The sequence below is a fragment of the Dasypus novemcinctus genome, chromosome 3 (assembly GCF_030445035.2).
Source record: "Dasypus novemcinctus isolate mDasNov1 chromosome 3, mDasNov1.1.hap2, whole genome shotgun sequence".
Taxonomy (NCBI): Eukaryota; Metazoa; Chordata; class Mammalia; order Cingulata; family Dasypodidae; genus Dasypus; species Dasypus novemcinctus.
Window position 1 is genome coordinate 120,900,350 of NC_080675.1, and position 25,382 is coordinate 120,925,731.

The window sequence follows — 25,382 nt, forward strand, 5'->3', positions numbered from 1 at the left end:
TAAAAGGTCAAAACACATACTCATTACTCTCTACTTCACTATATATAAATCAAATGATATGGAATGACGTTTTAAATAAAAGCTTTTTAAAAATTGGAATGCAGCAAGTCCTCTAGTAAGTAGTGAAATTGGAGTCCTTAGAACTTTTCTAAGACATTCTCCCTCTTCCCAATTGGGAGAAGGGAACTACTGTAAGAGGAACTTCTGTTAAGAATTTAGATCAGCTGAACTCTCAAGTACTTTTCAGCATCACAAATCCAAGTTGATAATCAACTAATGAAGGCACTGATGAACACTGTCTGCTTAAATATATGCTTCCTTTATTGAAATCATCCTTTGTTCCTCCCTCATCTTCCCCTCGTCAGAGTTAAAAAGGCCTCTCTACCAGATAAAATCCACCCTCAGATAACCACAATGAATGCCTGAAATTCTACCATCAGCCATTCTTTGAGGTTAAATTATTGTTTCCAGAAGATCCCTGTTGTTAAAATGAACAAATATTACTAGGAAGGGGTTAGCCTGTGCCACATTAACTGACTAAAAAGATGGCTTACTAGAATTGACTTATGGAAAGTTAGAGGGAGCTCCCAAGGAAAAGGGTATGTTTTGATGAAAGTTTAAAAAATGAACCAGGCATTTCTCAGGTAGAGGAGGTCTGGGGGTGAAGAAAGAATCATGAGAGTTCGGGTGCCCAGGAATTATAAAGGCATTGAAGTCATAAATGGGGAAGTAGGTGGCAAAAGAGGGATGAGAGATAATTGGGTTGACTGATTTTCTCAGGCAGAAGGGCAACTTACCAGCTGTATAACCTTGGACTAATAACTTAACCTTTCCAACTCTCAATTTCCTTTTCTGAAAAACATGAATTTAAAAAAATAGCCATCTCCTAGGGGGCTGTTGTGAAGATTAAATTAGATAATGAATAGAAAGCACACTAGCAAAGTACTTGGGCTGGATAAATGAAAGCTGCTACTGCTGTTATTAGTTTTATTATTTTGGGCATCTCCAGCACTAGGAGTCTAAGTTCTAAGAAATCACCTGAGAGATTTAAATACTGTGATGTTTGGATTAAGTCCCAAAATCCTGTGCTGGAAAGCAGATCTGTTGAGGATGGAAGTGGGTAGAAAGTGGGTGATTCTTTAACATATGAATGAATAATTTGAGGCAGTCAATGAAAACATAGTTTCTTTCATTATTTTGCTCTTATATAACTTTCATTTAATTCCTTATGGAATCACATTGTTTTTGAAATTCAAAGCATAGTTTTATTTTTAATTCCAAGCACATTCTAAAATGTAGGGCAAACAATGTGACTAAAGGCCCCAAACATTTTAGGTATTGCTATCACAAGTTTGACTCGGTCTACTTTTCTTTGCTCTTCATTTGACCCTGAGCAAGATGGCCACACAATTCAGAGATTTTGTGTTCCCAACAGTTATTGCATTTAATTAGTAAATCATTCATTTGCTTCTCTAGAGCTTTCTTTCCATGCTAGTTTTAAAAATTAAATTAAATTAAATACCAATTAAGTAATAATAATATCTCACACTTGAAAAGCACTTTATTTTTAAAGAACCTTTAAGTATATTATCTTAATTTGATCTTCATGATAACCTTAGCCTTGGGAGAAACACGTAAAATGTATTCATTGTGTAGGAGATGAAGTTATTCATTCAATTATTATAAATGACTTAACATCTAAATGACCAAGAGTGAGAAAGCATATGAATTTCAGGCAAGCACAGACAGCCAAGTGGAAAACATACAGGCTTTGCAGTTAAATGACTTGGATTCAAGTCCAGGTATGCCACTAACTAGCTGAGGGTCCTTAGGAAACTTTCTGAATCCCTCTCAGTGTCTTATTTTACTAAGTAAGAATAATTATTTCATTTCTTCCACTTCTAGTCATGGGTGGTTTATAAGAATTGAATTCAATGAAAAAGCATATGAAAATACATCGTATGGGGTAAAGTGCTAACAAATTGCACTGATTGTAATTAGCACTTGTTAAGTGAATTTAGGCCAATTTTGCTACAGCATTCCTTCCTCTTTGAAAAAGAGGGAGAGGATAAACTGTACAGGCCCTGGCCCTTGGGAGAGCTCTCCACAAGGGTAGGAGGAGACCAGAACAAAAAGGAAAGGCTGAGGATGGGACACTTCACAACTTTGACTAGAGCGCAGTCAGGTCTGGCAGGAGTGATTATCCACTTTATAAACAAGAAAACTTTGTATCACATAGTCTGTCAGGGAACCCCCAATTCGTTAGCTTTTAGACTTCAAAGCCATGGGATACCACATAAGTGGCCAAATCCTAAATTCTCCAAACTGTCTTTGTTAAAATAGCCCACAAACCTAACGAAATCAAAGGGAAAACCAGACCACACTCAACTGACCTTAAATAGGTTTTGGCTCCATTACCCAGGGGAAAACGCCAGGCCAGAGAGGCAGATAACATCTGATTAAGAGTGGTGAGTCCCTAAGCGACTCAGCTTGGGCTGGACCATGGCTTCTCTGCTTATTGAGTGGGTGACTTGGGGCAAATTACTTACCCTGCTGGGGCCCCAGTTTCCTCATATGTATAATGGAGCTACACAATAGGATCTGCTGTGAGGTTTTTGGTGAAGAGTATAAAAAATATAAAGTACTTGGGAGAGTCCCAGACATGTAGTAAGTACTCAATAAATGATACCCATCAAAAGGAAATTAACACAGAATTTTCTTTTGTATTGTACTTTCTAGAGATGTTAACCTCATTTGTTTAGTTGTGTTGTAGGAGTGGACCCCCTACCCCTAAAATGAAAGTCTTAAATGAATGGGTCTATTTGTTGGGATCATCCAGTTGAAGCATGCTATTCTCAGAAGTTATGAGAAATAGGAGGAGGCTAGAGGTTGCCGCTTTGGGGCCATGGGCTCTGTCAAAGAAACTAGTAATAGGGAGCTCTTAATAGAATTCAAGAGTCATTTGTCAGAGTTTTGCCACATCATGTGGCTCATCTGAGTCACTTTCGGTGACACTGGGGTCAGCTCTATGTAAAATGATGAAGAAAAACAAAAAAAAAGAGGCAAGACAACATAGAAATATAGCGCAGAGCTGGGAATCTGAAGACCTGTCATCTAGAGGTAGTTTAACCTTAATTTTCTTAGTGACTCAAGGAAAATCCCATCTTGTCTCTGAGCCTTGGTTTAGTAGTTGGCAAAATGAGAGGGTTGAACTAGAAAGTCTCTAAAACTCCTTCCCTCTTACACAGTCTACATGACATACAGAGTTGTCTTCAGAGCCTTTGCACCTCCCCTTTGGACTTCTAAAAGCAATGAAACATTCTGGGGTTAATAACTTAATAGCAATAATAGTAGCTACCATTATTGTTGAAAGCCTAATATATGCCAAACACCGTGTTAGGTATTTTTTAGATATCATTTCATTTAATTCTTACACAATCTTTAAAGTCAGTGCTATTTTCCCCCATTTTGCAGACCAGAAAACCAACAACTCAAGAGGTTAAGTGATTTTCCCAAGATCACAAGGTTAGTAGGTAGCTGAGGCAGGATTTAAATCTGTCAGTTTAACATCTTTCAGCATGGTAAGGTCCTTCTACCCATCTATGTCGCAATTTGAAAAGAGAGTTTTAAAAGTCTAAAATGTTAAAATGCAGAATATATGCATATTGAAATTGGAGGGGACCAAACTGGTCATCTAATTCAACTCTAACTTCACAGTAACAAAACAGAATCCTAGAGAAATGAGATAACAAGTTCAAAGGTAAATAAAGATCTATGCCTCAAATCCACGTGTCTTGACTTGAAGGCCAGGACCTTCCTCCACTCTGTCAATCCAGGCATCATCATTTCAGACAGTGTCAAGGAGAGTCAGAGAAACTTGAGGGACAAGATCAACTTTGAATGCAGCTCTGATATCCTGCCACCTAATAAAGGCCAACCTGGACCTAGGGTCATATGGTGGAATGAACTAATAACTATTTTCATATTATTTTCCCATAGTGAGGGAAACATAAAACAATAAGACCACTCAATATTTACCTTTTGCTTTTTAATGGCTCCATTTGCTCCAGGGACACCATCACACAGGCGACTTATTGCTTCCCTATAGAACAGAAACCGTATAAAGACTTAGCATTCTATCTAGGACACAGTAAACGTTCCATGAACATTAGAATCATCATGACCAAAATGTATACATGTATAATGATGAGTCTGAGATAAGCCACGCCAAGAGAAAATGCTGTGTTTAGCCTTGTTGCAGTTCAAACCCAGGAAACCTAGTGCAGTAGATGGTATCATGTCTCTCACAAAGACTTGTTGGAGTCCTAACTCCCGGTTCTGTGGATGTGAACTCATTTGTACATAGGATCTTCAAAGATGGTACTTGGAAGAGGCCAAGTTGAATCAGGGTAGGGCTTAATTCAATATGACAGGAGTCTTTATATACAAAAGGAAGTTAGACAAGGGAACAGAGGTCACAGAAAGAGAAAGAAAGAGACAACTTGCCATGTAACAGAGGCAGAGACTAACTGCCATTAAGCCATCACCAGAACATGGCAGAACTTGGAGAAGGCACAGCCTGCCAACACCTTGATTTTGGACTTCTAGCATCCAAACTGCCAGCCAATAAATTCCTGTTGTTTAACTAACCAATGTGTGGTATTTGTGATAGCAGCCCCAGCAAACTAGAACAACTAGCAAAGTATCAATACTGAAACATTGTTTTATAATAAGGAGTCCTACTACTTATTTAGATTACTAATTTATTTTTACCCTTGGCTTTTCAGATTTGTTTTTTATTTTACGTTATTTTTTATCAGAAAGGGGCAAATCTCTATTGTTTGAAAATACTTGACAGTTTCACTTTTAGCAAAATCCTCTCTGTAGTGTCATGAATAAAAAGGTTCATGGTATCTCAGAACCAAAGTCAATTAAATACAATAGAACCCGACACTAGAGGAAGTTTAAAAGGATCAGGAGAGAATTGAACTTCAAGGTGGTCTCAAATGGAGCCTTATTGACTAGAAGCCATTGAGCTTTCATGTAATTTCACAGAAGAAAAGAAAATCAATAACAAATTTCCTCCTTTGCTTATTTTTCTGCCCTTACTACATATTGCACTTCCTGAGAGGAAAAAGCATGGCTAAAATAAGCAGTTGCTCCTTAATGGAAGTGGTGAACATTCTGGCGCCCTGATCTCCAGCAATGCAGTTATAACTAAGAGCTTTGATCTCTGGGACCCTGAGCATTCATAACCTCCCAAGCTTTCACTCTGAGTAATCTGAACCTTAGCTTTGTGGCTTTCAACACATATTAAACTTTTCACAAGGCAAATGGAAATACCTAACCTCCTTCCTGGATCCTCCTGAGACCATTGTTTAAATTTCTAAACTGTATTAATGCACTATACACATACACACACACACACATGGACTCACATGCAACATCCAGTCACAGTTTTTATGTATCTTATATTTCATGTAAATATTTTCTATGAGATGTGTCTGATTCCTGAAGGAAGTGGGGGGGAGGTCAGACAGAGGAAGGCAGATCCAATTTAGATGGTATGAAAGATTGAAGTGCAGAGCAGTGTTCTTCTAGTAGGCAATTTGGGAAGATAAGCAGGAGAGTCCTCAAAGATTTTAGGCATCATTTGGGCTTATGTGTTTTAGTTCAGATTCCCTTTTTTTTCTGGATAAATAAAATTCTTCTCCAAGGTATACTATCTCATCTGATTTGTGCATAATTACTTGCAACCAAAGGATAGAATGGTTCTTTGATTCTGAATAGTCTCTCAGGATTTTATATTTATTGTTTCCTAGGATGCTAATCTTTGCCTCTGTGGAGTCAAAGAGAAGGACAACACAGAAGACTGAGCTCTTTTGTTTGGTTGATTGATTGATGCTTTGAGTCATCTTAATGATTATTCAATAATTGAGGAGACTCATATGATTGATCCAATTGGGCCTCTGGGACTGCCAAAGTAACTAGGCCAGATGCCCCAATATAGCTTCTGTACTCAGTAAAGAGATATTGCAAGAAAGGGCAGATCCTTTACTCACGAGAGTCAAATAGGACACATTGGTCGAAAAAGCTCAATATAAATTGTTTGAAATAAAAGCAGAAATGATGCTTGATGCTGCCAAGTACAATAAGAATAATAATATTAGAAGAAAACAAAGTAGAAGTTGTTATTTTTATATAGCACGTTGTAGTTTTACAAGTATTTTCTCAGGCATTGTTTTCTTGATTCTCCCACCAACAGTCCATACCATCCAACAAAACATAAAGGAGTAAGTTAGAACTGAAGGGAATGCTTTATAGCATGGGCACCTTTCAAGGAGGGTTTGGAAGGATGAACGTTCCTGGCACAGTGGAGATCGGAAGTTCCGGACAGAGGGAAGAGCATATGCAATGTTAAGTACTTCACCAAACAAGTGAACCACAGGCACTTGGATACTGTTGGAGCATAAAGTGTGAATGAGAGCTAAGAGATGGGATATTTTTTCTATAAAGTGCCAATTAGTAAACGTTTTAGACTTGTCTCTGTTGAAGCTACTCAACTCTGCCATTGTAGCCTGAAAGCAGGCAGATGATTTGTAAACAAAGGGGCATGGCTGTATTCCAATAAAACTTTATTTACAAAAATTAGCAGCTGGCCAGATTTGGTCCATTAGGTATAATTTGCCAACCCCTGAAATAGATGATTCACACAAAAGGAGATAGAAATAGTTGAGTTTTATAAAATGGGAAAATAGTCATATTCATTATTTTTACATTGAAAATTAAAACTACCACATACTTCATTCTCATTAAGTTAGTAAAGAAAAAAGAAAACACAAAATCCAGTGTTGGGAAAGATGGGAAAAATTTGGCTTCAGGTATATGTATCCATTGCTAAGGGCTAATTTGTATTAATAAATTCTTTTAAAGAGCAATTTGGTAAAAGATGACCAATGGCATAAAATTTGTCAGTGCTTTTGACAAGGGAGGTAGACTTGTATCAAAATAGTATTGTGTAGATACATAAAAGAAACATTTGAGAGTCAAAAACCTAACACAGAGAAAACCAGCAAGATGGCGGCGGAATAAGGAGCACCTAGAATCAGCTCCTGCTACAGGGCAGTTAGCAAACACCCAGAGCTCTCTGGAGCTAGTGGAAGCACCTGTTTGGGGGCTCCAGAATACTTGAAGAGCATCCTACAACATCTTTGAAGGAGTGGAAGGAGGAGATGCCAGTCTGCAGAGAAGATTGGTAAGTAGAGTGCTCCACGCCGCGGAGGTCAGTCCCCATCCTCCACTGGAGGCACAAGCCGCCTTGGGAGCTGCTCCGCTGCTGGAATCGAAAGCTCCACTTCCCCAAAACGGGGAAGGAAGAGACATTTGGGCACCAATTTCAGCTATTGATGAGGAAACTCATTGGGCTACAGTGTAATCCTGAGAACAGCTAAGGTTTGAGCCTGTCCAGGTTAGAAAGAGCCTGGGAGCTGCCATCTTAACTCTGTGCCTTGCACAAGGGGGAGCGGGGCGGACTGAAAATCCCATTGCTGGTGGGGACTGGCTTCTTCCCATCCAGATCATATTGTAGATCTAGCCTAGGCCCCAGTGCCTAGGCCCCAGTGCCACCTCCAGCAGGGAGGAAGCTGCAGGACCCTGTGCCAGCCTCTCTGGAAAATTGCCTGCCAAGCTGCAGAGGTCAGTGATTATCCTACTCTGGCAGCATGAGCCACCCCAGGAGCTGCTCTGTGATGAATATTGGAAGCTCCATTTCCCGGAAACAGGGTAGATGGAAATGGTTGGCTGCCAATTTCAGCTACTGATTGGGAGATTTGGCTGGCTAAGAGATAACCCTGGGAACAGGGGGATGTGAACCAGCCCAAGTCAGAAAGAGGCCAGTAGCTGCCATTCTGACTCTGCCCCCAGCCTGAGGGACTGACTGAAACTCTCAGTGTCAGTGTGGGCAGTAATCAGTTTCTTTCACGCAGATCAGCCTGCAGCCCTAGCCTAGGCTTCAGTCCCACCTCTGGCAGGGAGGAAGCTGAGGAGCGCTGCACCAGCCTATATAGGTAACTGCAGGTAACTTTGGCTGCCATAGACTGAAAATCAGAAGTCTACCAGGGCAACTGCGGTCATCTTGGACCTGCACTGCATAGATTGCTGCCCACATCTGCAGCTCCATCCCTGCCCCAGGCAGGGGAGAAAGGGATGTGAAACTTCATCAGTCTATCTGGGCAACTACAGTCTAGGCCTGCACGTAGATTATTCCACATAGCTGTGACTTTGTCCCTACCCCTAGCAAAGGAAAAAGTTGGAAGCTTCATTGGTTCTTGGTGCAATGAGGGCAGCTTGAGCCTCCACAGCTTACAGCACCAACTACATGTCTGGCTCCTACTGCACAACCAGCAAGGGAGAAATGATAGGAAGCCCTAAATTAAAGAGAAAAACTGCATCCAGAATAAATACTCTAGGAAGTCAAATGTGAAGACACCAACAAAAAGTTACAATCCACACCAAGAAACAGGAAGCTATGGCCCAGTTAAAGGAACAAGATAAGCCTCCAGATGACACAAAGAAGTTGAGACAACTAATTACAGATGTTCAAACAAATCTCCTTAATAAATTCAATGAGACAGCTAAAGAGATTAAGGATATTAAGAAGACATTGGATGAGCACAAAGAAGAATTTGAAAGCATACATAGAAAAATAGCAGCTCTTATGGGAATGAAAGGCGCAATCAATGAAATTAAAAAAACATTGGAATCATATAATAGCAGATTTGAGGAGGCAGAAGAAAGGATTGGTGAGCTTGAAGAAATGGCCCCTGAAAGTGAACATACAAAAGAAATGAAGAAAAGAATGAAAAAAATTGAACAAGGTCTCAGGAAACTAAATGACAGTAAAAGGCATGCAAACATGCATGTTACAGGTGTCCCTGAAGGGGAAGAGAAGGGAAAAGGGGCAGAAGGAATATTTAAAGAAATAATGGTAGAAAATTTCCCAACCCTATTGAAGGACATAGATATCCCTGTCCAAGAAGCACAGCATACTCCCGTCCAAAAAAATCCAAATAGACCAACTCCAAGACACATACTCATCAGAATGTCAATGGTGAAAGACAAAGAGAGAATTCTGAGAGCAGTGAGAGAAAAGCAATGCATAACATATAAAGGATATCCAATAAGATTAAGTGCTGATTTCTCACCAGAAACCATGGAGGCAAGAAGACAGCGGTCTGATATATTTAAGATACTACAAGAGAAAAACTTGCAGCCAAGAATCTTATATCCAGCAAGCTTGTCTTTCAAAAATGAGGGTGAAATTAGAATTTTCACAGATAAACAGAAACTGAGAGAATTTCTAAGCAAGAGACCAGATTTTCAGGAAATACTAAAGGGTATACTAGAGCCTGAAAAGAAAAGGCAGGAGAGAGAGACTGGAAGAGAGTCTAGAAATGAAGATTATATCAATAAAAGGAAATAAAAGTGTCAAAAGAGTGGTGAAAATAAAATATGACAGATAAAACTCAAATAGTTAGGAATAAACTTAACCAATGATGTAAAGTACTTGTGTTCAGAAAACTGAAACTCAATGTTAAAACAAATTTTAAAAAGTCTTAAATAACTGGAAGAACATTCCATGCTCATGAATTGGAAGACTAAATATCATTAAGATGTCAATGCTACTCAAATTGATATACAGATTCAATGCAATCCTGACAAAATTTCTACCATTTTTTTAAATTGAAAACATGATCATTAAATTTATTTGGAAGGGTAAAGAGTCCTGAATAGCCACAAACATAAAAAGGAAAAGCAAACCCTCATTTCCAGACTTTAAATCATAATACCTACCTATAGCAGTAAAAACAACATGGTACTGGCCTAAAGACAGACACAATAGACCAATGGAACCAAATTTATGGGTCAGAAACAGACCCTCACAGGTATGATCAAGTGATTTTTGACTAGCCTGTCAAACTCACACAGCTCAGGCAAAACAATCCATTCAACAAATGGTGCTGAAAGAATTAGACATCCATACCTGAAAGAAGGATAACCCCTATCTCATACCTTTTCCAAAAATTAACTCAAAATGGATCAAAAAACTAAAAATAGAAGCAAGAACCATAAAACTTCTAGAAGAAATTATTGGAAAATATCTTCAAGACCTGGTGGTAGGTGGTGGATTCTTAAAGGAGATAAGAGAAGAACTGAGTGGACTACTGATGTTTAATGTCTGTAAAAGTTTTAGTTAGCTTTACCATAAAAATGTGGAAATGTATAGAGTGGATGGTAACACACAGTGAATAACAGCTAGTTTATAAATGGGGATGTGACTGAAAATGGTAGTCTAGTTATGTAAATGCCAATTGACAGAATGCTTGAGAATAATCTAGGAACTGGATAGCACAGTAAACCAAGATGTGGGTGAGAATTGTGGTTGATGATTCAGATGCAAGAGTGTCCTTTGTTAGCTAGAACAAATGTATGTCATTGCTGCAGGGTGATGAGAATATGGAGAAGCATGGGAAAAATACAGCTGGAGTGACCTATGGACTGTGGTTAGTAGTAATAATATAACCTTCTTGCATCTATGCGAAAGATGTACTGTGTTGATACTGAGGCAGTATGGAAAATGTGAGCCAAATGTACACTATGGACATGGTAACAATCAGATGATATTATTTTTTCTGTAGCAAATGACACACCACATTTTGGTGTGTTGATGGAGGGGTGTTGTTTGGGAATTCTGCACATGTGCATGACTGTTTTACAAGTGTACAACTTCTGTCATGAAAAAATGTATTTTAAAAAATAATAATAGGGTGGGTTGGGGAAAAAACACACCAAATGTAAGATAAGGACTATGATTAGTAGTAAGATTTTGACAGTGTTCTTTCATAGTTTGTAACAAATGTCTCATGACAATGAATGGTGTTAGTGGATGGTTGATGTATGGGACCCCAATATGATGTTATGCATGTTTGCTTTGTTAAGTTCACAACTTTTACTATACACTTAATTGTTTATGTATGTTCATATATAAATGATATAAAGGTAAAAACAATTGGATTGATTAGGGGAAACTACTTTGCTTAGTAGTAGTATTTTGACAATGTTCTTTAATCATTAGTTAAAAAGGTTTAAAAACAATGCAAGTTATTGGTGGTAGGGTGAGATGTTATATATGTTTGTTTGATGTTATATATGTTTGTTTTGTAAGTTCACAACTATTATACACTTACTCTTTATGTATGTTTATGTATGAGTGATATATTTCAATAAATTTTTTTTAAAAGTTAAAAAAAAAAACTAAAACAACTGAAAATTTCATTGTGCTATAAAGATAGATCCTATTAAAGTAAAGATTGCCACTTAGAATTTTAACCATGACAACTATAAAAATGCAGGGGAAAGTAGAGCATGGAATAGTATATACACATTGGTAGCAGTTACATAAAATTCAGTGAGGTAGAAAAAGCTTATAAACAGTGACTTGGTTTTAGGAGTGTGTGTGTGTGTGATTTATGTCCTATTTCTTATTCTAACTGATTTTAGATGTCATCTTTTACCTTCATTATACAGTTTATTGGATAATCTTTTAAAATATTCCAAACAATGAAAAATAAGTTTCCTCAGCAGAATGTGAGGGAAAGGTGCTTGTTGAGATTGAAAGAACATCAAAGATGCCCCAGTGGAGAGGTGACACGCCTCTTCTCTCTCTTGCCAGCACCCACAGAGAGATGGGGTGGTGTTCATGTCACAAATAACAACATATGTTCTTTATTTCTCTCCCTGGTTCTGTCCTAGCTTAGCTTTCAATTCCTCCATCTTTATAGCCACTATTTCCAGATTTAAAATTTCAATTTTTGGTCGACTTGCCTACTTCCATTCCCAAAATTTCATAAAAGAAAAAAAGAAATGCTTTCACATCAGAAATCCCTCCTTTACAAGCCAGCATGATATACCTTGTTGTAGCCAGGAACACGGGTGTCAGTGAAGGAGTAGTGCCTGTTTAATTAGCTCTCTCTATGGCCAGGACCAGCATCATCTCATTTAGTCTTCAACTATCATTTCAAAGTAGATATTTTATCCCCATTTTACACATTAGGAAATCTAAATTCAAGGAATTTAAATAGCTGCCTCCAAATAATGCAGCCGATAGTGGGAGAGACAGAATGCAAATCCAGGTCCAACTTCAAAACCCACACTCACCCAGGGTGGGACTTAACCGGGAGGGATGATATTGCCAATTGGATGACATGGAGGGAGTCTTAGGCGCTAGGGACAAGGGAAATAGTATACTGGTGCTCCTTCCCCCGATCCCTCCCCCAACATAGTGAGGGGCTACTTTACGGCAAATCCTTTATCAATGTGACTTGAATAAACTGCCCAGAGAATAGAGCAAAGTGGCAGGGACCAATTCTGGAAAATGCTAATACATTGTCCCTAGCCCTTTCCTAACCTTTTGCTTTCTGCACATTACCTGTTATCCTCTGATGGAAGAAAAGAGCCCTCAGAGCCAGTGTGATCCACCTGCATGGCAAGCACATGTATGTGTGCATTCACTCTCACACACAGAATTTTAAAGCCAGGGGAGGAGACTGAGGCTTCATAGATTTTGAAGCTCTCTTGCCAAACAGCTCTGCTCAAAAGAAAAAAGGGGAAATCTTGTCCTTACAGATTTGTTTTTAAAAAATAGCTATTGGGGAGGGGGTGCGGAGGATTTGGCTCAACTGATAGAGCTTCTGCCTACCATATGGGAGGTCCAGGGTTCAAACCCAGGGTCTTCTGACCCATGTGGTGAACTGGCCCACGCACAGTGCTGATGCGCGCAAGGAGTGCTGTGCCACACAGGGGTGTCCCCCACGTAGGGGAGCCCCAAGCGCAAGGAGTGCATCCCCACAAGGAGAACTGCCCTGCACGAAGAAAGCACAGTCTGCCCTGGAGTGACGCATCACACACAGAGAGCTGACACAGCAAGATGATGCAACAAAAAGAGACACAGATTCCTGGTGCTGCTGACAAGAATGCAAGCAGACAGAGAAGAACACACAGCAAACGGACACAGAAAGCAGACAACGGCAGGGGAGAGAAATTTTTAAAAAGTAGCTATTGGGGAATCGATGTAGCTCAACTGGTTGAGTGCCTGCTTCCCATGTACAAGGTCCTAGGTTCAATGCCTGGTACCTCCTAAAAAAAGTAGTTATTAATATTTTGGACTTGAGTCTCTAAAGAGAGCCATGGGACCACTCTCCAATAAAAAACCTTTATGTACAAACTTTTCTATTCAATTTTATAGGATCCACAAACCCCTAGAAAACCATCTTTGGAGCTCTTGGGAATCCAGAGATCCTGGATTAAGAGTCGCTACTTCAGATAAGCACTCAAATTTGCTTTCTTTGCTGATATCAGCATTAACAAATCTCCTGAAATCCCAGCCAGGGCAGACAGATACATGCCTGCATTTTGTTGCTTTTCTTCACAAAGATCTTTTTCTTCCCCTCAGACTGGGATGGAGAGATTAACTGTAACATTTGCAAGAACAAATAGTACTTTCAGTCCTTTTCTGGAGTTTCAACCACACCCTCTGGCCTAAAGGGTAGACTTTACAAATGCTGTGGAAAAAGAAAACTAAGCAGAGAGCCGGAAATAGCGACTCCCCACAGGATCGAGGGAGTCCCTGCCAGCCTAGAGGCCCCAGAAGCCTGCATTTCTGCTTACCCTTTCAGAGCTGACTTGCCGTGACATACCCGAGCTAGCAAAATTCAGCATGCATTCTCTCTTAGAGAAGCAGGATTTTCAGAGTTTAGATGGCTAAAGAAAAGATTTTCATCCTGGGAGCCTATACTAGAAAGAGCTAGAAACACCCCACATTATCAACAGTGGACACTTTGTTCATTGTTTTTGAGATGGAAAGGGAGAAATGGGCTGATGTAAGAGAAGGAGAATGCAGTAGAAGATTTGCTGTTAAGCATATAAAGCCCTGCCTACGCCAGAAAACCAAAAAAAGATATTTTGTCTGTCTTAACAGAGTCCAAACCAATCATCCAAACAAAGCCCTTCTTCATCAAGCCTTAGCCACTACAGTACTAAATTATAATTTTTCTGTGTCTTTAACCCTTAAAGAGTTAAGCTCCTTTGGGAGAAATGTTGCCTAGTCTCTCTTCCCCACATACCACCCCCTCCCTTTTTTCAAATTTTGGAAGGCAATATCACAATCCAAGAAAAAGTGGAGCATTTATTGTGTAACATGAGACCAGGCAAACGGCCCAGTGGAAAGATGAAAGAACTCTCCCCACTTCACAACACATACACACATATTCTCTCTCTCTCTCTCACTCTCTCTTTGAAAGAGTCCAGGCAAATAGAAATCAGAATAATACATTTTAACCACACACTACAACTCAAAAATACTTGGACGAAACAAATTTACCTGGATTTCCCAAGGGACTTTTCCCTACTTTCTACCACCAACGTGAATCTTTAAAGAAATCAGTTAACGATGTCTGAGGGACAAGTTGTCACCTGAATGTCTCAAACTGTCTTTTTCTTGATAAATGAAGAGACTTGTGAGTAATTCAGACTCGACTTGAGTGTGGTATTATGTCGTTCTGATTGCTGTGGGAAGCTAGTACGATCTTTTTCAGAATCTGCCTTCAGAACATCAAGGTTCAGTGATCTATGTGTTTTATTCAGCCTGGTGAAATTAAAGACACCTAAGAATTTATGCAGGCCCTCAGACAGGGCACTTTAGAACATGATCCTGCTCCATGCTGATAAGCATACAATGAATGCAGTCAATGCCCGCAGACCAGGTGAAAATGGAAATCTTCAAACTCCTTTTGTACTATTATCAAGGAGCATCGCCTATGTACTGTTGGAGGGTAGACTTGGCCCATAAAATATATCCTTTCATTTCAGAATGAGGCATTTCAGGTCCAGGATGTTCAAGTAAAACCTTTCAATGCTGCCCACAGCATTTATCCTCTTCCTGACTTATCGCACACTGTTCAACCTGAATTACGTTTAAAATCTGTTTCTAAAGTGCATTTGCAATTCTACCCCTCTCAGCAATCCTAGGACATGGGTTGTACTGTGTACTCCTTGATTCTGCCCTTTGGCGCTGAGGTAAATGTAGACCCAGGGATTGTACTGGAATGAGGTGAAAGACCATCCTGTCCCCAGCACCACACTTCCCTCAAAAATCTTTCCTCATGAGTGAAAATGAAATAAAGTGCTGATTTGCTCTTACCCCACAATGATTTCCTGTAATATAATCATGTATTTTAAAATGCAAATACCTACACCCACAGATGGATGGTTTATTACCTTGTAAGTAGTTATGTCTTCCACCTCTAGAAAAGACACTGGAATTTATAAATGCAAAAGATTGTTGTCTTTTACCTTGGAATTATCTGGACTTTTTCCAAAACAATTCTGTTTTAGAGAAACTATTCAAAATGCTATGAAGGCAAGTCTTTCGGGGTTAAAGGGTCAGGTGATATGCCATACGGTATAGTCACTTAAAAGAGTCACAGTGAGGGGAGTGGAGGGTATATGGCCACCTCTTATATTTTTTGAATGTAACATTTAAAAAAAAAATAAAGAGAGAAAAAAAAAGGAGTCCCAGTTCATATTTTAAAAACCAAAACAGGTCCAACTTAATCACCCACTTTATACACCACATTTCACACTTGGTCTGGTTCAGGATGCCAGATCCTTGTTTGTGGATGATCTAGGTCTTTTTGCTTCTGTTTGACTACCAATAGTAACTATGGAACCTTCAGGGTCTCTGGGTCATCTCAAGATCTGTGGTCTAGGCCAGAGAAATTCTAAAACCTCTCTCAATCACTACAGCTATGTCCTAGGCTCTGTGGCTCTGAAATCTGCTTGCCGTGTGAACTAGGTTTCAAGGGAAAACCTCAAAGCTCAAAAGTGATAGACAGGGAGACCTTCTGATTACTCTATTGAAATGAGGCCTTAGGGGACCCAGTGCTTTCCAGGCCAAATACACACAGTCTGGAGCACACCCTGAGCTTTCTCAGGAGGCCCCCATGCAAATGCGGCATTGGTGCTTTCTGGAACAATGGATCGAAAGGTCCCTCGTACTTGCTTTGTAAAATGCTTCAGACTAGGGGCTGGCCACTGTGTCTATCACAATCAAAATGAGAAATACGGTCTCTTCCTCCTGGAGACCATTTGGAAAAAGTCTTATTGAGACTGCTTGGCAGACTATACACATTCAGTATTGACTTCTAAAGGAAACCAGATAGGTGCCCCAGAACAGAGTTACGAGTGCATTTTCATCTGGCTCTGAGGGGTAAGGAAGGCCTGGAAAGAAATCACTGAAAGAAATCTATTCCATTCAGCAATCAGTGTTAAAAATACTAGAGTTTCCCCACATGCATGTGCTCTGACACACATGCGTTTTTTAAGATTTAAATTAATTTTTTTCCTGCAAACACTTGAAGCCATCAACTACCATGCATACTTAGACTGGATAGAAATCTAACATTCTTGTTTCAGTCAGTGAATGTGTGCATATCACCTGTTTGAGGGTGTGTGTGTGATAATATCTGTACATCTGTGTCTATAGATTCAAATGTATATGAGTAGGCCCTGCTTTTAGCTACAATATAATTTTAGAAACCACTTCTTAAAGTACATCATATTTTCCATGGAAAAGATGCTATAATTGGGAGGTTCATTCCTGACCTCCTTGGCAAAAAAAATATCAGATATGATGAACAGCCCATCATAGAAGGAAAGATATGACCATTTTAGAAACCTCTATAAATATCTAAAACACAAAAGCAGTGTCCTAAATCCTACAAAAGGGCATAATTATGTAGTATACAGTATCTACACATAAAGTCTTTTTTTTTTTTAAGATTTATTTTTTATTTATTTCTCTCCCCTTCGCCCCCCCCTGCCCCCAGTTGTCTGTTCTCTATGTCCATTTGCTGTGTGTTCTTTGTCCACTTCTGTTGTTGTCAGCAGCACGGTAATCTGTATTTCTTTTTGTTGCGTCATCTTGTTGTGTCAGCTCTCTGTGTGTGTGGCGCCATTCTTGGGCAGGCTGCACTTTCTTTCGTGCTGGGTGGCTCTCCTACGGGGCACACTCCTTGCGCATGGGGCTCCCCTACGCAGCACGGCACTCCTTGAGTGCATCAGCACTGTGCGTGGGCCAACTCCACATGGGTCAAGGAGGCCCGGGGTTTGAACCACGGACCTCCCAGGTGGTAGACGGATGCCCTATCCATTGGGCCAAGTCCGCTTCCCATAAAGTCTTAAAATATCTTGAATTGTTCAACCAAGACATAAAAATATTGCTCTATTGAAATATGTTCTAAAATTAATACATCGATTAGAAAAATATTCAACAGTTGATTAATAATCTTACAAACTTTCTTAGATTTTCATGGAGCATTTTAGGGCTAATTTAAATAGTCCCTAACTGTCTTTCTTTAAAAAAAAAAAAAAGCATCCAAGAAAATTTTCATCTAGTGTCTTCGCTTTGTGATGGAAATCTATTTTTTACTGCCTCTACCCCATCCATTCTATAACCTTCCTTCTCTTTCTTTCCTCCTCCTCTTCTTCTTCCTCCCATCACTGCCCTTCCCGATATACAATTAACATGGGAGCTACCGTTTTGCCACAACGTGACTCTGACCTGGCCAAAAATGACTGACTGCTACGGGGATAGGTCCCAATCCAAGTCTTCCCTGGGAATTTGACACAATGCTGAGAGAACCAGATAGGGGAGGCTCTACTCTCCTGCTGCTGAGGCCTTGGGAGGGGCCTTGAGCCCTGTCCTTCTGTTGATGTGATTGTTCACTTCTCCTCGAGTTCCCGGAGGGACCCAATAGCCTTTCAATAAATTCCCGTTTATGCTTAAACTGGGCTGAGTCGGTCTCTGTAACTTAAAGCCAAGTGGACTCTTAATAAATACACCTCTGGCTAGTAGACACACTTGAAATTACTTCTCCCACCTTAAAGTGCAGGTCGAAGCTATTACTGCTCATATTTAATGACTTAGAAAATGTGCACAATAAATAACAAAAAACACATTACAAATTAATATGAACCATATAATCTCAGTTTAGTTTTGAAACATATGATTTGAAAAGTCACATATCAAATTGTACTGTTGGTTTTCTCCAGTGATTTGTCCATTTTTCCTTTTATTTTACCCTACTTTCCAATTTCCATAATAAGACAAATTTACTTTTTTATAATCAGAAAAAAATAGTGAAAAATGTTGAGAATATGGATGATCCACAGAAACTTCCTGTTGATGATCACGATCATCTTGGTGATGGTTTTGTCTCACTGGCAAGAGATTTTTAACGAAGGCTCAGGCCTGCCTTTCTTCCCAAGTCATCTATTACCATCTTAGTCTATTCAAGGCTACGAGAATAGCTTTTTCGTTTTGAACCAAAGCAACATCACTAGGAAACATTATGTTCTGTAAGGAAAGGATTTGGAGTGAGACTGCCTGGGTTTAATCCCCAGCAAAACAGCTGATCACTTCTCTGAGCTTCAACTTTCCTTGCTCTAAAATGGGGAATTATAGTACCTTCCTCGGAGGGTGCTTGTGTCATTCAAAAGAAAAGGGAAGCAGACATGGCTCAACTGATCGAGCATCCGCCTACCATATGGAGTGTCCAGGGTTCAATCCCGGGGCCTCCTGACCCATGTGGTAAGCTGGCCCATGCGAAGTGCTGCCTCACGTAAGGAGTGCCTGCCCCCAGTAGCGGTGCCCCATGCATAAGGTATGTGCCCCACAAAGAGAGCCGCCCTGTGTGAAAAAAGCGCAGCCCGCCCAGGAGTGGTGCTGTGAACACAGCAAGACGACGCAACAAAAAAGAGATGCAGTTTCCCAGTGCCACTGGCTAATGCAAGCAGATAAAAAAGAACACACAACAAATGGACACAGAGAGCAGACAATGGGCGGAAAGGGGTGAGAAATAAATAAAATAAATCTTAAAAAAAAAAGAGAGAACACAGATGCAAAATCTCTGTGTGGTTCTAAACAAACATTAGCTATTGTTAGCCACTTTTTCTCCTCTTTTCCTACGGCAGCCCACTCTGCTTGAGTGGTTTTTGGTTGGTTTGCCCTCCCAGCACATTACAAGAAGCCACCATGTGTGCCTTCCTACATTTGCTCTAAGACCTGCCGAAAACTCAACCCCTGAAATTTCACTTACCCTTCTCTAATTGGCTTTGCCCACTTTCCTACAAATAATGTTAATTTAGGAAACACTGAATACTGAAAAAATGAAACTCATCTAATTACTATACTTCTTGCTCTTGTACCTGTTCATTCACACAAATATTAACAGTGTACCTACTAGATGAAAGGCATTGTGATAATAATGACTCTGAACAAAAAGATGCAGTTGATTTCCATACGCCCTCTCTCTGAATTTGACTCTTTTATGCTATTAGAACCCTTTCCCCAAAGTCTGGAAACATGTTTGTTTTGTTTTATTTTTAATTACAAGATCTTTAAAGACTTCTTAAAGAAATTTAATATGCTATTTAACCCCAAATATCTGAAAGTTAACCTTAAATAGTTGTGTGGAATGGGTGGAGCAGGGAAACTTGAAACTAGAAGAGGTGGACTCTGTTCTTTCTCTCTCTCTCTCTCTCTCTCACACACACACACACACACACACACAACACCCCCACATCTGGGAGGGGCTTCCTGACATCTATATAAAGGTGAAAGGAAATGTTTTTACTTACAGCAGTACTTGCCTAGAGATACCAAATTCAAAAATTATGTTTTATTGTAACTGGTTCTGACCAGCTGATAAAGGGCATGAACTCTGACCTGGGACTCCAGAACCTTACTCAGGACTTGAGACACTCTCCTGACATTGAACAATGAAACTTGTTTAACCAATCATATATTCTCCATCCTAACCAGAGTGGGAATTTTTAATACTAAGCATGATCACCATGAACTAGAACTGATTTTTTTAGTTCTTAGCACACCTGTTCGTAAGTTTTGTCACTCGGGAATGTTCCTCTGTCTGGCAAGTTAATTGACAGTCTTTTATCTGCCCTCTGGTGGTCTTTATTTTATTATTTGATATGTGCCATGTGGGGTGCAATCTTATTCCTAAATCCACGGCGTAATCACACATCAACACAGAATCCACATACTAGGAGCTGTGCAATTAGTCCAAATTCTACACAGAGATGAATACATTTATCAATGCATGGCTGTAACTAATCCTATTTTTACAATGCTCAGAAATTTAGTTATATGTCAGCCTGTTTTCAAACCTACAGATTTCTTAATTTAGCCACCTAACACACCGATATTTGACCTCTACAGAATAGTTTTCCTCCTAATGTTCACATTTCTTAAAAACCACAGGCAGTATTTTTACCAGGCCCTTATGTAAGTGTTCAGCTGCATCTTGGATCTGCTTTGCATCTGCTGGATGCTAATGTGTGCACAAACACACACCCACACGCACCACAGAAGTATGCATGTGTCTCCAAAGAACTGCCTTCAATGTCCTGTTGAAGCCAAAGAATCAAAATGTCAAGATAGTGAATTAAATTTGCAGAATCACTGCTCAGGAACTAAAACATTACGAACAGGAAGTTAGTCCAATTACAATATCCTCAGAATTATGATCTCTGCTTCCTTGTTGCTTTACCTGGTACCAAATCACCCAAACAGCCTGCTTGCTGTCTACAGCAGCAGCTAAAAATACAACACTGTTCAGACTCACCGCCCTCCCCCCACCCCAAAAATGAAAGGAATGGGGCGATATATAAACTACAATGTGCAGGCCCTTATGATCAGCTAGAGGAAATGAATCTCAAGTCAGAGTTCCTACAGGGTACGGCTGCATGTCCTCTAACAGCCCTTCATTCTCATTCCCAGACCCGGCGTGGCTATCACTCCAATGAAGTCAACCCCCTTGCCCTTGCTTCTTCCCTTCCCACAGTACCCGGAGCCCCACCAGGGCAGATCCTGCGCTGTGCGAGGCGCCTTGCTCTTAGCCTGGCTGATTTTATTAACCAAGTATGAATGACAAACGTAAGGCAATAAATACCGGGAGAGGACAGAGTAGTAAAATAATGATCCAGACGTCCCTTCTACAACAGTGTGCCCTGCTCCTCTGAGTAAATTAACTATGGTAGGTAGGATCGTGATGAACTAGAAGTCCCCTCTCCAATTTCCTTGGGGATCAAAACATGAAATTCTGTCTCCGAGGGTTGAGAGCCAAGCCCTGCCCATCAGCTCTAGTTTGGGAGTTTACTCTGGCAGGTCCTCTCCCTCCTGGGTATCTGAGGCAGGTTCGACCTAGATATGAAAAAGGAGGTATCCTTGGGAGGAAAGGGAAGATGCTTTTTTCTTCTTTGCATATTCAAGGGAGCGAAGTGGGGCTTTAGGTTCTGGGGTTCTGGCTTCTTTTTATGTGAGAGTTTGCAGAATTAGAGCAAATGGAATTTTTTTGCTTGTTTCTTTAGATGTGTCTTAAAAATCATGATGACAGCATTTTTCTAGGAGAGAACAAATGGCTACATCATCCACAGCATGATGTTCTCTTTTCCCATTCTCAGTATTTCCTTTTGATGTTTTTCTAGACATTCTGAAGACAACCGTGGCTATGAGTATTAATCTTCCTCAGGAGCTTCTTTCTCTTTGCTATGAGAAAAAGCCTACTCCTTTGTCCTTTTACATGAATACTCTACTACTAAAAATTGAGGTCTGGTCTTGAATCAGTCAAGGGAATAAATGCCTGGGTGAGGACTCATGGAGGAACAACAGCAAAAGCCACCCAACAGGCTCCTTCCAGACTAAATCTGGAGTCTGGGCAGATGAGGGTGGAGAAGCGTGATGAGAGCCCTGGAATGGGTATATTCCAAGAATTACTGAGGAAGTGAATGGCCTCTTGTTCTTTTCTTTATCCCTGTCTTTGAGTACTGTCTGTGTTCTAGGTCCTGTGGATTCAGCTTCCCAAAGCAGTTTTGAGTCATTTGGAAGGAAGTTCCCTTACAAAGACAGTAAGAATTCTGTTCTTTTTCCTGTTTCCAATGTTGACCTTATTGCTCTATCTTAACTGTGGCTCCTTCTATATTACCAGGAATTTCATGGTGCTGTTTCCCTCTTTATTTGGAATAATGTGTTAGCTACTATAAAGATGGTAAGCCATTTACCATGGGTAAGATATCAGCTTCCAATTATTTGTATCTGCAGTGGCAATTAGCTATACTAATTTATCAGCATTCCCACCTGAGTTATCTTATGCTTGATGGTAAATGTCTGGGGATAGCTGCCAAGACTACAAATGTGTTCACACAAAATAAATCTTCTTCCTTTTGGAATCCTTACTGGGCCAGGTTGAAATTTTTTTTTTTTAATTAAGTAAGACTGTGAGATAAATGAAGAAACTTCACAAATATATGACATTTTTAAATAAAAAATTTTGAAATCTAATTCAACAGTAATGTTTTAATGATAGCATACAAGACAACTGATAATAAAACAACTTGAATGAAGTTGATATTCAAATGTCAAAGATGCATTGAGGTTGAGGGAAGAAAGGAGAATGAGAAAAAGAAGGGAAAAATAAAAGTCAAAAAAAAGAGTAAATATTTGAGAAGTAGGGTTGGAAGTAGAGATTGTAATGATAACAAAGCATTTTCTTATCCTGGTGACATGAGAAAAATGAAACGATCTGCTCAGGTGTAGCGACACTCACATGGCTTTGAGATTCATGTTTTATTGAATGTGCCAATCACAATAGGAGGAAGGCCTAAAGGAAAGATCCTGACTCAAATAAAATGTTCCCATCAAGTTAAAGAATGCGGGGATTTATTTTGTGCACTAACACCTATGTTTACATCCACTTATAAGATATCCTGCATGACATAGAGTTTCAAAGATGCATTTCAAAGATCACCCTTACTATCAGTGGTATGTGAGCTCCTTCAAAAGAAAATATGAAAATAATTTTTTTGCATACTGAATTTTCTTTGAAATGTCAGCAAGGAATTCAATACTTAAAGGACCACTAAATCTAAAATCCTCAGAGATAAAAATCTGCCCAGAACATAATCTGCCATGCCTGAAATCATGTACAGATATATCTGCAAAGAATAACCTCCAGATACCATGCCATACACCTTCCTTTGGAGGTGTACATTAGTTCATAAGCTGAATCCTCATGACAGGGACAAAAAATAGTCTTTTACTATTTACCAAGTGATAGGAAAATATAAACTTTCAAATTTATAAAAATTTTTAAAAAATAGATACAAAGAAAAGATAACATGGCTGAGAGGCAGAAGCATTAACTAGTATGGTCTTCTTAAGAGCAGTCTAGCAATACACATCTAAAACCTTAAAATGTTCATATTGTTTGACCTAGTGATCCCTATTCTAGGATTTGTCCTAGGGAAATAATCAACAGATATAGAAAGAATGTTCATCACAGTATCACTAATAATAATGAAAAATAGGAAAATGTTATATAGTCATTGGAAATGTTTTAGCATATTCAGCAATAGGAAAATGTTTAAGCTGAGAGAAGGGATTACAAAACAATATAATTATATTCAGATTTTCTTTAAAAATCACCATAAGCTCACGTATAGAAAAAGAAACTGGAAAGAGATTCCAAAATACCAAATGTGTATAGACATTATCTCTAGGTGCAATTATGGTGATTTTCTTTTTCATTCTTTTCTGTATTTTCCAAATGTTCTAAATAGACATGCAATGTTTTCATAGTTAGAAAACAAAATTAAATTTAAAAGCCCACCTCCACAAACACACATGCTAGCATGGATGAACCTTGAGAACCTTATGTTGAGTGAAGCAACCCAGGCACTGAAGGACAAATACTACATGACCTCAGTGATATGAAATAAGTAAACCAAGCTGCCTCAGAGAGCTAGTGACTGGAAGATAGGCTTACAGGAAATCAGGGTATGAAGAAGGATGTAAGCTGACATCTACATGGGTGAAATCTATGATAAGCTGGAGGTAAGTATGTATACAAGGAAGGGATAAAATGGGGGCATAGGGTTACCTTTGGGCGGGGCTTTGCGGGCTTGAGGGGGGCTAGGGATGGGCGGATGGGTAATATTGCCCAAGAAATTGGGGGGAGGGTGGGGCAATATACGAACATAGGAGATTGTCAGGTGTTGGTTGAGAGTATAACGCTGAGAAAACCTTTTCAAAATATAATTAGGTAAGTTACCTGTTTAAGATGTTTAAAGGGGATAATCTGATGTAGAACAGACTCTAGGGAATATGTGAATGCTCATTTTGCCAGAGTGGGTTATACCATTGGGTAGAGACCCATATAATGAGAGTGAAGGTAGACCCACATCCTGGAGAGGACTGATGCCATCAAATAGAGGGAACTGTATCTCTCAAGAGAAATGGTGGCTCCCAGGGCATTATGGCAGTTGAGTAAGTCAAGCCCTCAATACTGCTGCAAGTATCTCTGAACATGGCTCCTCAAGAAATGAAGATTGACTGTCATTGTGGGCCCCAAGGGGAGGGGGAAATAGATATTGAATAGATGGAACCAACGTAACTGTGAGGGCAATAGAAGTGTTTCACAAGAGTACCCAAGGATGGATATAAAACATGTACTATTATACCAAAAACATATAGGGGCCAACAGACTAATAATGTAAATCATAATGTAAAAAATAGGATAACTAAAAATTTAGAAAATTGTATAGCCTAAATAAAAACCACAATGTAAACACAAATGTTACCTTGTTTGAAAGCTACTGTCTCAATATCTGTACATCAGTTTCAGTAAATATGGTATGAATATGTTAAAAGATTATCACTGTGGAAGAGAAAAGGTTTTATATTGGATATGTGGGAGTATTGTATATTGTATATATGAATTAATGTGATCTATAGCTCTTGTGAAGAGAAGCTTAATAATTAGGAAAAAAGAAAAGAAAAAGATAGGATGCAGAATTTTTCCAAATCGATATGTATTCTATATCTAACCTTTAAACTCATCGCTATATTCCATTTTACTATTATGGGAACTTGGCATTATATTGGGCTTCAGTTTTTAGGAAGTTTTGGATCACAGAGTGGTTCAACAATGGCAGCAGAGGAATACTGGTATGGGATGTTATTGACAGGGGACATATGGTTGACAGGGAGTTATACAGGGCTTTTGTCCAGGGTGCATGGAAATATTTGGATATACTCATAGTGGAAACAATTAAAAACAACAGCTGGGGGGGGTGCTGGGTTCCTGGCCAGGGGGGGCTCTGTCATGGTCCCTAGGGGAGCAGTGACAGTCCCCTTGGTGCAATGGCAAGGACCAGGAAGGAATGAGGGTCCAACAGTGAGCCCCATATAC

At 39.5% G+C, this 25,382-nt stretch overlaps 1 protein-coding gene across 2 annotated transcripts in view; it reads right to left on the reverse strand.

Moving 5' to 3' along the window:
* Positions 1-25,382, reverse strand: part of SHC4 (SHC adaptor protein 4) — a 136,396-nt gene that overhangs the window by 72,353 nt on the left and 38,661 nt on the right. For both annotated transcript variants that reach the window (XM_058294168.1, XM_058294167.1), the window contains exon 3: positions 4,039-4,102. In XM_058294168.1, the coding sequence (XP_058150151.1) occupies positions 4,039-4,102 (64 nt within the window). The remainder of the gene's footprint in view (positions 1-4,038; positions 4,103-25,382) is intronic.